The sequence below is a fragment of the Electrophorus electricus genome, chromosome 22 (genome assembly GCF_041902795.1).
Source record: "Electrophorus electricus isolate QZ-2024a chromosome 22, ASM4190279v1, whole genome shotgun sequence".
Lineage (NCBI taxonomy): Eukaryota > Metazoa > Chordata > Actinopteri > Gymnotiformes > Gymnotidae > Electrophorus > Electrophorus electricus.
Window position 1 is genome coordinate 17,713,266 of NC_137518.1, and position 13,871 is coordinate 17,727,136.

The 13,871-nt window shown below is 38.7% G+C and overlaps 1 protein-coding gene across 1 annotated transcript; it reads right to left on the minus strand.

Moving 5' to 3' along the window:
- Positions 1-954: 954 nt before the first annotated feature.
- On the minus strand, positions 955-13,656 carry LOC113583818 (myosin heavy chain, fast skeletal muscle-like). The gene is made up of 41 exons (XM_081705868.1): positions 13,476-13,656; positions 13,298-13,359; positions 12,874-13,086; positions 12,294-12,437; positions 12,035-12,191; positions 11,480-11,507; positions 11,111-11,222; positions 10,943-11,035; positions 10,788-10,851; positions 10,377-10,475; positions 10,183-10,286; positions 9,961-10,099; positions 9,750-9,868; positions 9,522-9,671; positions 9,260-9,430; positions 8,401-8,707; positions 7,871-7,938; positions 7,661-7,748; positions 7,471-7,588; positions 7,265-7,388; positions 6,820-6,956; positions 6,420-6,675; positions 6,093-6,335; positions 5,824-6,000; positions 5,559-5,704; positions 5,377-5,467; positions 4,905-5,294; positions 4,537-4,663; positions 4,330-4,448; positions 4,030-4,226; positions 3,738-3,921; positions 3,484-3,649; positions 3,157-3,281; positions 2,767-3,075; positions 2,445-2,648; positions 2,241-2,366; positions 1,981-2,151; positions 1,767-1,871; positions 1,592-1,687; positions 1,323-1,454; positions 955-1,071 (listed from the first exon to the last, which is right to left on the minus strand). The coding sequence occupies exons 3-41, from the start codon at positions 13,072-13,074 to the stop codon at positions 1,051-1,053; spliced, it is 5,808 nt and encodes a 1,935-aa protein (XP_081561994.1). The 5' UTR covers positions 13,075-13,086; positions 13,298-13,359; positions 13,476-13,656; the 3' UTR covers positions 955-1,050.
- Between the last annotated feature and the right edge of the window lie 215 nt (positions 13,657-13,871).

The following is a 13,871-nucleotide window of genomic DNA, read 5'->3' on the forward strand; positions in this document are numbered from 1 at the left end:
CTTACGATGAGCTCAATCTCTTTAATGTACCTTGGCATAAGGATGTAGCGTAGAGCTCAGATTAGTCATGGAAAAGCTCTCATATGTCACTGGAACACTGTTCCAAAGGTCTTGGAAGAGTTTTATCTGACAAAGAAGGAAATGTAGGCACAAGAAGATGCAATTCTGTAAATTTGTGAGGATAATATTTATACCTCACAAGAGTCAGTGAACTGTTCTATTGAAGACTTGAAGTTGAAGATCAGAAATCATAAAACTATAAAACACCTAAAACTATAAAAATAGTTGATTGCTACAATACCATTTATCATCTAGACGGTCTTATTCAAATGAATGAAATATTGGAGATTATGGTCTGCAATGTAATATTTGTGACAATGACATGGTTTTATAGGCTATTTTTTATGTCTGAAAAACATACAGTGAAAAAATTTATTCCACTCTTTATTAGGATATAAGACTTGTTGGAGTGTTCCCTCCTTTTAGACAACCTTGACCTTTCTCTAAGGAAGAATGTAAGTTGTCACCAAGTCATCAAACTTATGACTGAAATGTCAGATGCACATACTGAGACATTCTTAGTCCCACTACAGACACTGGGAGCATCCTGAGCGTTGTCTGATTAAGAAAGAAATTTTAATAAATTGCACTGGAATGTGTCCTTGACTTCACCAAGTGATCACCAAATATTGAGTCAAATGGTGCTTGGTTTTGGCCAAGTATGTCCTCTTTAATTTATTTTTGCATTATAAATACAGATATAAAATTGAAAAAAAGATGTGTGTGTGTATTTTTTAAAGTAAGGATTTTTAAGTAACAAAAACTATACATGGGTTAATTGCCTACATTTTGTATTTTATCACGTGTAGCCATACTTTTTTTTTCACATGTAAAACCTAATCTGCATTTAACCTAATCTGTCCATTGTAGTCTGAACAAATGAGCACACTTGAGTGTAATGAAACTGAGTTTTATTGTATCCATACTTTGGACGTTTAACAAGAAATACATATTATACGATTAGTTGTTGTCCCATATGGTCTTCATCCTTTATTCAGCCACTTCTTTTCCCTAAAATGAATTACTATTATTATTATTATCGTTATTGTTGCTCTTATGAAATTTCTTAATTTAGGAACTTTATATAATTCTTACGACTTGCTAATTTTTAAAATTTCATTTAATTTTAGTCTATTATCATACTTAAAACTTACAAAATGGTAATATTTGATTGAGGTAGTATATCTTGTAAGCATTTCATAATTTTGTAAATTAAACAAATTCTATGCTAGAGTACATTTCTTTGAATGCATAGCATTTACCTTTCCAACATCTCTGCTCTTGGCTCTGAGTTTGTTGACCTGTGACTCAGCGATGTCGGCACGCTCCTGAGCTTCCTCCATCTCATGCTGCACCTTCCTGAACCTGGACAGATGAGTGTTGGCCTGCTCCTCCTGGTAAAAAATCAATCATGACCCCAGTTAGAGCTGGTAATATGGTGTAAAATTGATTCATATTATCAGGGTGCAGTTAAGTGTAATATCATGCATATAGTAAATGCACAGTGCCTGTGACCCAGTGGAAAACTTACAGCTTCCTCAGCCTGTCTCTTATAGGCCTTCACTTTCAGCTGTAGCTTGTCCACAAGATCTTGCAGTCTTGTCACATTCTTCTTGTCCTCCTCAGTCTAGATAGAGACACCATGGCTCAGCTTTTGTTTGGTTTGTAACCATACTGAATCAAAGCATTACAGTTTATATTGATACCTGGTAGGTCAGCTCCTTTACTCTCCTTTCATATTTGCGCACTCCTTTAACAGCTTCAGCACTGCGTCTCTGCTCAGCCTCAACCTCAGCCTCCAACTCACGCACCTAGAACAGAAACAAATTAAAATTTGAACAATATAAGAACTGAACTGGTAAACTAAAAGGTATGTGAGCAAATTCACTGGTTCTTCAGGGTATAAAGAGTGCAGCATACTCTAGACTCCAGTTTCTGGAGCTGCTTCTTTCCACCCTTCATGGCAAGACTCTCAGCCTCATCCAGACGGTGCTGCAGATCTTTGACTGTGACCTCAAGGTTCTTCTTCATCCTCTCCAGATGAGCACTGGTGTCCTGCTCTTTCTTCAGCTCCTCTGCCATCATGGCAGCCTATTGTATGAATCAGGCAATTGATTATGTCTTCAATCAATCATAGTTTGAGTGGGTAAAAAAGTGTGGGTATTTAATTTGACACATACATCGGTAATAGCCTTCTTGGCCTTCTCTTCAGCATTTCTTGCTTCCTGGATTGTATCGTCCACCTCAGCTTGAATCTGTACTAGATCAGCCTCAAGTTTCTTCTTGGTATTAATTAGACTGGTATTCTATTAATTAAAAAACATTAATGTCATTTAGCAGACAGTAACAGTGGAACAACCATATTAAAAGCTAAAACAACTAACCTGAGAGTGCAGCAGTGCCACACGCTCACTCGCATCAACCAACTCTTGCTCAGCCACTTTGCGGCCTCTCTCTGTCTGTTCCAGTGCAGCTCTCAGCTCTTCAAGTTCTGACAGCATCAGGTTATTCCTGCGCTCCACCATGGCAACCTGCTCCTTCATGTCTTCCTGTCCTCTGAGAGCCTCATCCAGGTGTAATTGGGCATCCTATTGTGAAAGTATTCATTATTAAAAGCCATCCTAAGTCAGATCACTTAGCCTCATCAAGACGTAGCCTCATTTTAAGAGACATCTAAACATAGATGTAACAAAAATTGAGATGCACCTTGAGCTGTCCTTGGACGTTCCTGAGCTGTTTGTGGGCTTCTGCAGCCTGGCGGTTGGCATGGCTCAGCTGAATCTCCATCTCATTCAGATCTCCCTCCATCTTCTTCTTGACTCTCAGGGCATCATTCCTGCTCCTGACCTCAGCATCCAGGGTGCTCTGCATGGACTCAATCACCCTCTGGCTGTTTCTCTTGATCTGCTCGATCTCTTCATCCTTCTCAGCAAGTTTCCTGTCAATCTCACTTTTGACCTGGTTGAGCTCAAGCTGTATACGAAGAATCTTGGACTCTTCATGTTCGAGTGTACCCTGAAGAATGATGTCAAATGTTAAATCATTTACTAAAGACCAAGTTAACTTTAAACATGGTAAAGTTGTGTACAATGTTACCTCAGCTTCCTCAAGAGCAGTCTGGATTTCTGATTTTTCAGTCTCCACTGTCTTCTTTGCTTTCTCCAGCTCATGGATAGTCTTTCCAGTCTCCCCAATCTGTTCAGTCAGGTCAGAAATTTCCTCTGAGGGGGAGGTAAAAATCCACAGATTTTGGTCAGAGGAAAACAGAATTTCACTTGAATGTTATCCATTTCATGAAACTTTTCATTATTTTGAAATATACAAACAAATGAGAGCAAGATAGAAATGAACTTAAACGTGCTTCATTTAATACAAGTTTCTTAACTCTTTTGAAATGAGTGTGCTTATTTCTGAGTAACATACGCTGCAGATTCTTGTTTTCTCTCTTCAGAGTCTCCAGCTGGTCTAGACATTCCTCATATGAGTTCTTCATCTTAAAAAGCTCAGTGCTGAGAGATCGAGATTCTTTCTGAGCCCCTTCTAGTTCAGCTTGGGTTTCCTCATACTTCTGCTTCCATTCTGCCAAGACCTGAAAGTGTGAAGGAAAATTAGATTCTATTCTAACTCAACAACTCAGCATGGCTTCATGGACTATTTTCAGCTGACAGAATTTTGACCTTATCAAAGTTCCTCTGCTTTTTGTCAAGGTTGGCAGCTAATGCATTGGCTCTCTCGACATCAATCATGAGGTCCTCCACTTCACCCTGTAGTCTCTGCTTGGTTTTCTCCAGAGAGGCGCATTTAGAATTCACTGCTTCAATGGATTCTTCTGCATCTTGGAGACGCTGAGCGAGTTTTTTCCTAAGGATAATTGCGTGATGCACTTACATGCTTTTTTAAGAACTTGCAGTGATTAGGTCAATTTAGCATACTTTGTTATGTAGTGTACTGTTAATTGAATTCAATTACTTAGCCTCTTCAAGCTCCTCAGTACGCTGGATGGCATCGGTCTCATATTTGGTTCTCCACTGAGCCACCTCACTGTTGGCCTTGGACATTCCACGCTGCAGCTCAGCCTTGGCCTCCTGCTCTTCCTCAAACTGCTCTCTGAGCAGGTCACAGTCATGACGAGATGATTGGACAGCATGAGCCAGAGCATTCTTTGCCTAGCAAATTCAGAAAATGTAAGTACATTTGTTACTGGATTGCTGCTCAGTTGTTAAAAGGTATATATTCCAATGATACTGAATAATGTAGTCCTAACAATACCTTGACTTCTTCTTCAATTTGTCTCTTGAGCTCTTCAATCTGCTGTGTATATGCTTGTTTTCCCCTAGTTAACTGGGAAACAAGTGCTTCTTTCTCCTCTAGCTGACGGCTAAATTCACCTTGGAAGAGAAGTGGATAAATTATGCTGTGGAAAATCAAGAGTATACTTGTAACTTTTTGCACTGTCCAAACTTTATGACTATTTACCATTCTCAGTCTGAAGTCGTGCTTTTTGTGCACTTATATCATTCAGTTGACGAACATGTTCATCATTCTTAGCTTTGAATTCACTTAGCTGGTCCTCTAGGGTGCGGCACATCTTTTCTAGGTTTGCCTGGAAATAGATTCAGGTTTATACAATGCAAAAGTTTTATTGAAGAAAAACAATTTACCTTTGTGTAAGTTGTGTGTGAAAGTATAGGCTGAGATACTCTCTTGCCTTTCAAACAGTAGATTTTGAGCAAGATTTCATCTTGTATCCTGGGTTCATGCTAAAACATGGAATCAACTACTGTACAAATTTCCTATAATTTTAGAACCATGACATTTTTTGTCCTAATGTTAAATAAACACACCTTTGATTTTGCCACAGCCTCCATGTTACTAGAGAGGTCATCAATCTCCATTTTATATTCACTCTTCTCCTTCTCCAGCTTCTGTTTGACCCGCTGAAGGTTGTCGATCTGCTCTCCAAGCTCAGCAACACTGTCAGCTTGTTTCTTGCGGAGGGCAGCAGCTGTGGCTTCATGCTGCAGAGTGGACTCTTCCAGGTCACGACGCAGCTTCTGGAACTCAGCCTCACGCTTCTTGTTCATCTCAATCTGAGCAGAAGTGGCACCACCAGCTTCCTCAAGCCTCTCACTGATCTCTTCAAGTTCCCTGGAGAGATCAGCTCTCTGCTTCTCAACTTTAGCGCGAGCTGCACGCTCAGCCTCAATTTCCTCTTCCAGCTCCTCAATGCGAGCCTGAAAAGTAGGTTTTAGATTTTATAGGTTTCTGTTTCAGATATTTTAAATAAAATGTCCGTCTTTTGCACTAAGAAATCACCTGAAGCTCTTTAATCTTCTTTTGAAGCTGGGCACCCATTGACTGTTCATCTTCTATCTTGCTCAAAAGTTGGCTTATTTCAAAGTCCTTCCTGTTATATAATAATGGATTCATAATTTAGACATTTGTATTCAAAGGCAAACTAGATTTTGTTTTCATTTATTTTGTGAGATTCTGCATACTTTTTGATCTTCTCATCAGACTGCTGCTTGTCATTCTCCAGGTCCATTATGGATTCCTGGGCCAGTTTCAGGTCACCCTCAAGCTTCCTCTTTGCTCTCTCAAGGTCCATACGGAGTTTCTTCTCTTGTTCCAGTGAACCTTCAAGCTAAATTTGATGAAAACCAGAACAGTTGAGAACGCAACACCAGGACATTAAACCAGGACATCTGTTAAACCATTGCAATATTGTAAATAAACCAAAGATTGTGCTTGTCAAATTCTTACATCATCCACTTGTTGTTCAAGCTTGCTCTTGGCTTTAGTCAGGGTGTTGACTTTATCTTCCTCTGCCTGGAGATCATCAAGGGTCTGCTGGTGGGCCTCTTGGAGGGCTTTCTTCTCTTTAGTGAGCTTGGCAATGCTTTCATCTTGAGAGGTCATCTCTTCAGTCAAATTCTTGACCTGTATAATATCAAATGTTTCAAATGTTATAGTCATTCTCTGCAATTTTGTAAAAGGGACAAATACATTACCATGTAATATAATAAACAAACCTTGTTCTCAGTGGCATGTTTCTCCTTCTCCACTTTAGCCAAGGTGAGTTCTAGATCATCAATGTCCTTCTTCAGCTCAGAGCACTCATCCTCCAGTTTCCTCTTCTTGGCAGTCAGCTCAGCATTGATTTCCTCCTCATCTTCCAGTCTTTCATTTGTCTCTTTGAGTTTGGCCTCAAGCTGGATCTTGCTCTTGATGAGCCCCTCACACCTTTCCTCAGCATCAGAGAGGTTTTCTGTTTCCTGTTTTTTTAAATGGATTTGTTAAAGGCTTTTTTCCTGTAGAGTCTACAAAGGCATGTCGAACTGTGTATTTTAAGCACTTACAGATGCCACTTGCAGTTGCAGGTCATTTTTCTCCTGCAGAAGAGACACCATCTTCTCCTCAAGCTCTTTTTTCTTGGCCAGTGCCTTTGCCAGATCTTCCTTCATCTTCTCAAAATTATCTTTCATGGCAGCCATTTCCTTCTCAGTCTCTGCACTCTTCAGAAGAGGCTTGATCTTGAAGTACAGCTTCATCCATGGCCAGTGTTTCACATTCATGAATGAACGTATGTTGTACTGGATAGAATAGATGGACTCTCTAGAATTGCACATGACCCAGATCAGAACCATAAGTAACATGACCCAGATCAGTTCCATAAGTACACATGTACAGAAGCTTTTATACTTATTATTTTCCAGTGCCTTTTGTGTTTAATTATGTTTTAGTTTATGTAAACTATACCGTCTTTCCATCATCTTGACAAACTCCCTCCTCATGAGGAAGCCACGGCACAGAGCTTGAGTCATAGTCACTAGAATTGCTAATTTATCATCACGCATCTCCTCAAGGGTACCAAGCAGACCAGCTTTGAAGAACACCTACCGATATAAGATCAAGGGCTGTATTGTAGTATGTTTTTGAACATCCACATGTTTTGCAGTCAAAATGTGATTTTTAAACACATATGATTAAATTTGTTAAGGCAAAAAAGTTTAATACTTTTTCTGTTAAACTGCAAGCACTGTATTGAAAATCTGAATCTTGTTCAAAGCCTTAATCATTGATTGATTGTCCATGTTATATGTTTCTACATGCTATATTCTTATGTGAGAATGTTTTATGAAATGTGTATTTATAATGTAGTAGTTCCAATTTTTTTTATTTTTTTTCAGAAAAGGGATGAAACCTTAGTGTGTCCAAACTTGTACTGGGTGTGGTCCACATCAATGGAGCCCAAGAGTTTCTCTGAAGCTTTCTTGTTGTCAATGAACTGTCCCTCTGGGATGACACTAGCATTCAAGACTTTGTACCTGTTTTTAAATGGATATGTTAGTCTTTGCGGCAGCACAGTCAATTTATAGTAATATTAAAACTAAACACTAAAGAAATTACCTTTGCTTGAAGTCACCGTAGAGGATTCTGCTGGGGAATCCCTTTCTGCAGATTCTGATTCCCTCCAGCACACCATTACATCTCAGCTGGTGGATAACCAGGAAATTCTCCATCAGACCTAGAAGGGCCAGGTCAATATTACAATATTTGTAGTAGATTTAGAATTCCAAGAAATAATAAGAGTACATACCTGGAGTCTTGCTCTCATTTGGAATCAAGCAGCGCACAAAATGAGGGTGTGTGCTCCTTAAGTTGGTCATCAGCTTGCCCAAGTTCTCCTGTGGAGTTTGACATTGTTGACAACATCTGATAAACAATATATTTTGGTAATGTTTTGTTATAATTACAATTTTAGTGTTGGTCCTCTTATGTACATGTTTCACTATAAACGTGTTCCTACCCTGAACAGAGCAGACACAGTCTGGAAGGAACCACCCTTCTTCTTGCCCTTCTTACCACCACCTTCAGCTGTTTGGTAGACAATTAAAAATAATTGACTTTACTTTTTTTGCTTGTTACCTAAAGATTTCAAACAGATGCATCATAATTTTTTGTCCATTCAGCATCTACTGACAATCATAATCTTTTAGAATAATGATGCTACAATTAGCATCTCTGTAATCTTGTGGTATGTGTTTGAAGGTATTTGTTACTTGCATTGATATTGTATACATTTATACTATTTCAGATATTCAAGATTACTACAAGAATATCTGGAATTTTCCTTATTCTTAACACTGTCACCCATTACCCATTTTTGATTAGCTCCAAATAAGATGTAATATAATAGTAACAACTTTGTGCATTTATTATGAAACAAATAGTCATGTCTAATTCTTTGTTTTTTTTAATTTTAAAATAAAGCAGAAATGTGGGCTTACAAGGTACATAGCCTTAATTGAATCACTTCACTCCTAACCATGACCCTACCTTCAGCAGATGCATGAGCTGCATACAGGAGACTCAGGAGTTTATTTGCTGCCTTCTGGTATAGCTGGACAACAGAGTCATTCAGGGGGTCCTTGTTCTTGTCCAGCCAGCCAGAAATGTTGTAGTCCACAGTGCCGGCATAGTGCACCAGGGAGAAGTGGGCCTCTGCCTTGCCCTTAGCAGGTCTTGGTTTTTGGAAGACATTACTTTTGCCAAGATGCTGGTCATGGAGCTTGTTCTTGAAGGACATGTCTGTAGCCTTGGGGAACATGCACTCCTCTTCAAGGATGGAGAAAATTCCCATTGGCTGTTGGTGGCAGATTTTACATTTTGAATAAATGACTGGATTAGCAGTTGGAACTTGGAACCTTTGTGGTATTACTCAAGTGATCATCATCCAATTTACTGATTTCAAAGATAACAGTTGACACGTTAAGTTGAAACTGCAGATTTCAGGATCTTTGTCCAAATTATTAAACCATTTAATTGCAATTTTGTTACTGATCTGCTAGGCTTGATCAGTTTGGGTCAGAGCCTCAGTTGGAATACAATTTTCATTTCCAATGAGTAGGCCACAATTCCTTGTAAGCTTCTGTGTTTCCTGAAGCCTTTAATAGCCAAGGCAACTGAAGCAGCTAGCATGCTAATCTATAAATACACATTATGCACTGGCAATATTATAATATCTCAATACTATAATGAAGCATTTTAAAGGTATTTAAGAAGTGAGAATGCCTTTGTGTCAGGGAGATTTATTTGATGATTTAAAAAAAATGCTGCCTATGTAGATATTTCACTAGGTACTGACATACCAAATAAGCCAAGTTAGTCCAAATCTCAACTTCTCTAAACCACGTACCTTCTCAATAAGTTCAATACAAGCAGCCAGGTCCATACCAAAGTCAATGAACTCCCACTCAATTCCTTCTTTCTTGTACTCCTCTTGTTCCAGCACAAACATGTGGTGGTTGAAGAATTGTTGCAGTTTCTCATTTGTGAAATTAATGCACAGCTGCTCCAAGCTGTTAAACTGTATTATCATAAAGTGGTTAGCATTAGTGTACTAATTATTGCATGGTAAATGTTATACATACTGTGGAATGCAAATAGTGCACACTTACATCGAAGATCTCAAATCCAGCAATGTCCAGTACACCAATGAAAAACTGCCTTTGCTGTTTTGTGTCCAACATTTCGTTGATACGCACAACCATCCACAAAAACATTTTTTCATAGATAGACTTGCAAAGGGCCATGACAGCGTTGTTGACCTGGAAAATTTATACAGTTTTTTTGGTTCTCTGTTCTAACATTATTTCCTCTTTTAATGGTAAATATTAACCCATTACCTGTGGCACAGTCTGGCCTTTGGTCACAAACTCATTTCCGACCTTCACTCTGGGGAAGCACAAAGCTTTCAGCATGTCAGCTGAGTTCAGGCCCAAGAGGTAGGCGATTTTATCAGCCACTGAAGTGTGAAAGATTGTAGTGTTATTCATTTAAAACGGTTGACATGCACAGTAATATGGCCCAATAAACCTGACAATTTCTCATATTTACCCTCAGTGCCATCAGGCTCAGCCTGCTCCTCTCTCTGCTTCTGCTTGAACTTCATGTTGCCATGATGCATCACAGCTCCAGTCAGCTTGTAGATGCCTGTTTTCTCATCAGCAGTGAAGCCCAGAATGTCAATAGCAGTCTGCATGGTGAAAAGGAGTGGAGGACAAATTAAGATCAGGCATAATTTAAAAAGTCATACAAGTTTAGTGAAGTTGTACTTACATCTGTGGCAATGAATTCCTCCACATCATTGATGCTCTTAACTGTGACTTCACCCTGGCTGATCATAGGGTAGTCATAGGGGTTGGTGGTGATGAGCAGCGCCTCTGAGTGAAAGGTAAAATAAAATCAGCTTGATGAGTCTTACAGTTATACTTATTGTAAAACATGGTAACAATAAGTCATAGATTCCATACCAAGCAGTTCTGGTTTGTGTCCAGTCATGAGCTGGTAGAAAATGTGGTAGCTCCTCTCAGCAGATAGTTGGAAAGTGACTCTCGACTTTTCCAGTAAATCTGTTCATACATATGTATTATTATTCATTCTGTTTTGATGAAATTTATTTCACTGTTTTTTGTGGCTTTATTTCAAAGAGAAAACAAGTAGATCAAATTATGAACCCCTCAGGCATAGACTAAAGGGAATAGAGAAGATAAAATATTTATTCCATGGATGCATGATATATATATTTGTTTAGTTTTCCCATCCTAATTCTACAACAAACTCTAATTCACATATATATTATTATGCTTATTTAACACATGCATTCATGAATTTGAAGATAAAATTATGCTTAATAGAAGAATGCACCACTGTGAAAAACTTACAGGTTTCAATATCAGCTGAGGCCAACTTGCCAGTTTGCCCAAAATGAATTCTTATGAATTTACCCTGGAAGTTCAAAATGTTTGTAAATTAGTGCAACCCACATTTGTCTATTTTGATTATTCAATATATTCTGTGAATTGTACACTGCACTTACAAAACGAGAGGAGTTGTCATTCCTCACAGTCTTGGCATTACCATAAGCCTCCAGCAGAGGGTTGGCTGCAATGATTTGGTCCTCCAGCGATCCCTATGAAGAAGAACTATGGTTAATGACAGGAATCCTATGACTGATTAATCATATATAGGCAATAATGATTGTTACCTGCATTTTGCCAGCAGCAGGCTCGGCCTTCTTCTGTCCAGTCATGGCAATTATTGCAAAATACTGAATGACACGTTTGGTATTCACAGTTTTTCCTGCACCAGATTCTCCACTGAGGATAGTTAGCATAACTTATGTATGTCAGAATACAATAGGTGCCTAACATCATTACATCTAAATCACAGTCTTACATTAGTAATGTTAAATCTGTTGTATATGTTCTATGTGCTCTATCGAATGTTTTGTTTAATAGGTAATATTAAGATCAACCATCAGTGCATCTGCACCCACTCTTCTTGTGGTTATCAGCTGAGTTATCATACACAAAACAGTGTTTTTAAGGCAAGTTGAAGGCAGGTTTGCACTTACGTGATCAGGACGGATTGGTTTTCACGATCTAAAGAAGTATTGAGAATTGTTATATGTGATGAGCAATATCTGTGAGACTGGAGTAATATTTGTTTTTAAGAAAACATCCCATTTTTCTCCCAGCTTTTAGTCGTTATGCAAATTCCCACTCACTGATCAGCTATCTAGCCTTGTCCTCTCATACAAAATGGAGGGTGTGGTAAACACATATTTTCTCTGAGACATGAAGCCAAACATTTTTCAAACTGCCGTCCATACTGCAACAAAGGACAGCTGAACTGACTCAGAGGAAAGCACTAACTGCTCTCTTCAGCAAGTGCAAGTGCACAGACTGCCGCTACTGGCTAATCTTGCTGTGAATGACAGGGCACAGAGGAATGCCATCCGCCACACCCACAGAGGGGTGTGCCAGTTTTGCTCCTGTGGACCTCTGGTCACAGAGGGCTGTAGCAGCATCAAGGCTTGAACCAGCAAACCCACAATGATATGGTGAGTACGTTTCTGTTGCATCACCGAGGACACGGTTTTTAATACAGATGTCAAACATCGTCATACCCGTGAGCATGAACTGATAGGCGTTATCAGAGATGGAGAAGATGTGGGGCGGGGCTTCAATTCTTTTTTTCCCTCTGTATCCGACCACAACGATTGTATCATATACTGGGAGCCACTTGTAGGGGTTCACAGTGACGCAGAACAGCCCTGAGTAGGTCTGAAGGAGTAAATGGGAGTATTTGCATTTACTCATGATATTTATATTCATGTTAGTATAACCTTATTTACCAGTCATACAATTTAATAATTGTTAACTTACGTAGATCATCCATGCTGCATAACGCTCTTTGAGGTTATACAGCACGGCAGGCTCATTGAGGTGGGTCATCATAGCCATGTCCTCTATTTTGTCAAATTTTGGTGGATTCATTGGAAATATTTCATCTTCCTTAACTGTGAGTGTCTGTGAAAAGAAAATGATTAAATAAGTTATTTTAGGCTATAATCACACTGCATAGGTGAAAGGGCTGCTTATCTGATTTGAATACTAGAAACTTAAAGCTAAATTCATTTTAGCTTTAGGTATGCATACATGCATAATCATGAATTACAATATAATCTTAAATTAATAATTATAGAGTTACATTTGAACATTAACATGGCTCCATCTCATAAAGAAATTTAACTCTGCAGTGCTATGCAAATGTAATTAAGCCACCCAAAGAAATTATGATTAAATGTTTACATTTTTCAAGTGTTTATTCACTTTAAACCAATGTGGTCACATGGTAAATTCTACCAAGCTGGGTGGCCTATGACCTTTATGCATAAAAACACACAACTAAACATGAAATATCCTTGGTGGTTACATTCAGAATCAGAAGAATTTTTTCACTTACTTTGCCACACAGTGTGTCAACAGTGGCTTTACCCCCCTCTTTACTCTTTAGTGTCCCCTTGAGGTACATCTCCTTGGGCTCAGACACAAAATATGCTGTTTTAGCATCAAAAGGTTTGTTCTGGGCCTCAATCCTCTCCCTTTCTGGTTTGCGGAGGTAAACGGCCGCTGGACCAAAGCACTCCATTTCTCCATCCCCCATGGTGAGGCTTTACTGTGGAGTCAATTTTGATATGTAATTTCTGTGGTATGTTCACATTAGTACTTCATGTAGTCTTCATCTAATATTCAGTATTTTGTGTGTTGTGTTATACTTTCAAAAAAATATTAAGTAGAAATATATAAACTAAACACAAAATGTTCTCAAAGCTGCACAATGGACTACACAACTACACAATGAAATACAGTTACATGCATTAACATACCTTTTTTTTTAATTCCAAGTAAATTAAATGGCAGTAGGAAAATGGCTGATTGATTATGAGACCTGAAAAAAATCATAATAAAATATTTAAACAGCACAATTCAAGAATTTGAAACAATGTGAAGAAGGCTGATTTACTCAGGGTTACAATAAAATACGAGATATTTCCTCACCCTTACCTCGTGACTGCTGGAGCCTCAGTGCCAACAGGGCTACTTATATAGCCCTATTAATGTTCCCCCAGCATAATGAGCAAGCTACATTTGGTCATGTGTTTTTGCTTGATGTGCTGTATTTCTTCCCTAATTGGCAACACGGTCATAGTGGAAACATTGCCATAGAGACAACATCCTCGTGTAGAATATCATGCTTCTTCAACCTGGTGTCCTGTCATAGGGTCACACATCACAGATGTTATTATTTCACTAAAGAGCAGTGGACACTGTTGTGCAAGTACAGTTCTTTCCCCATGTTTAGTCACTTTGTAGTTATATCAAAGCAGCTCATAAATCTCAAGATATTATTCAAATTATTGATGACTCTAGTTTTAAAATCATGGTTCCTTCAACTGTCAT

What these genes read in the sequence shown, in the direction of transcription:
- LOC113583818 (XM_081705868.1), bottom strand. Translation starts at nt 13,074, where the DNA reads ATGGGGGATGGAGAAATGGAGTGCTTTGGTCCAGCGGCCGTTTACCTC. An exon ending in AAGGCCAGACTGTGCCACAG is followed by an intron (nt 9,672 to 9,749) that starts GTAATGGGTTAA and finishes TAAATTTTCCAG; the next exon opens with GTCAACAACGCTGTCATGGC. An exon ending in TGGCACTGCTGCACTCTCAG is followed by an intron (nt 2,367 to 2,444) that starts GTTAGTTGTTTT and finishes TTTAATTAATAG; the next exon opens with AATACCAGTCTAATTAATAC.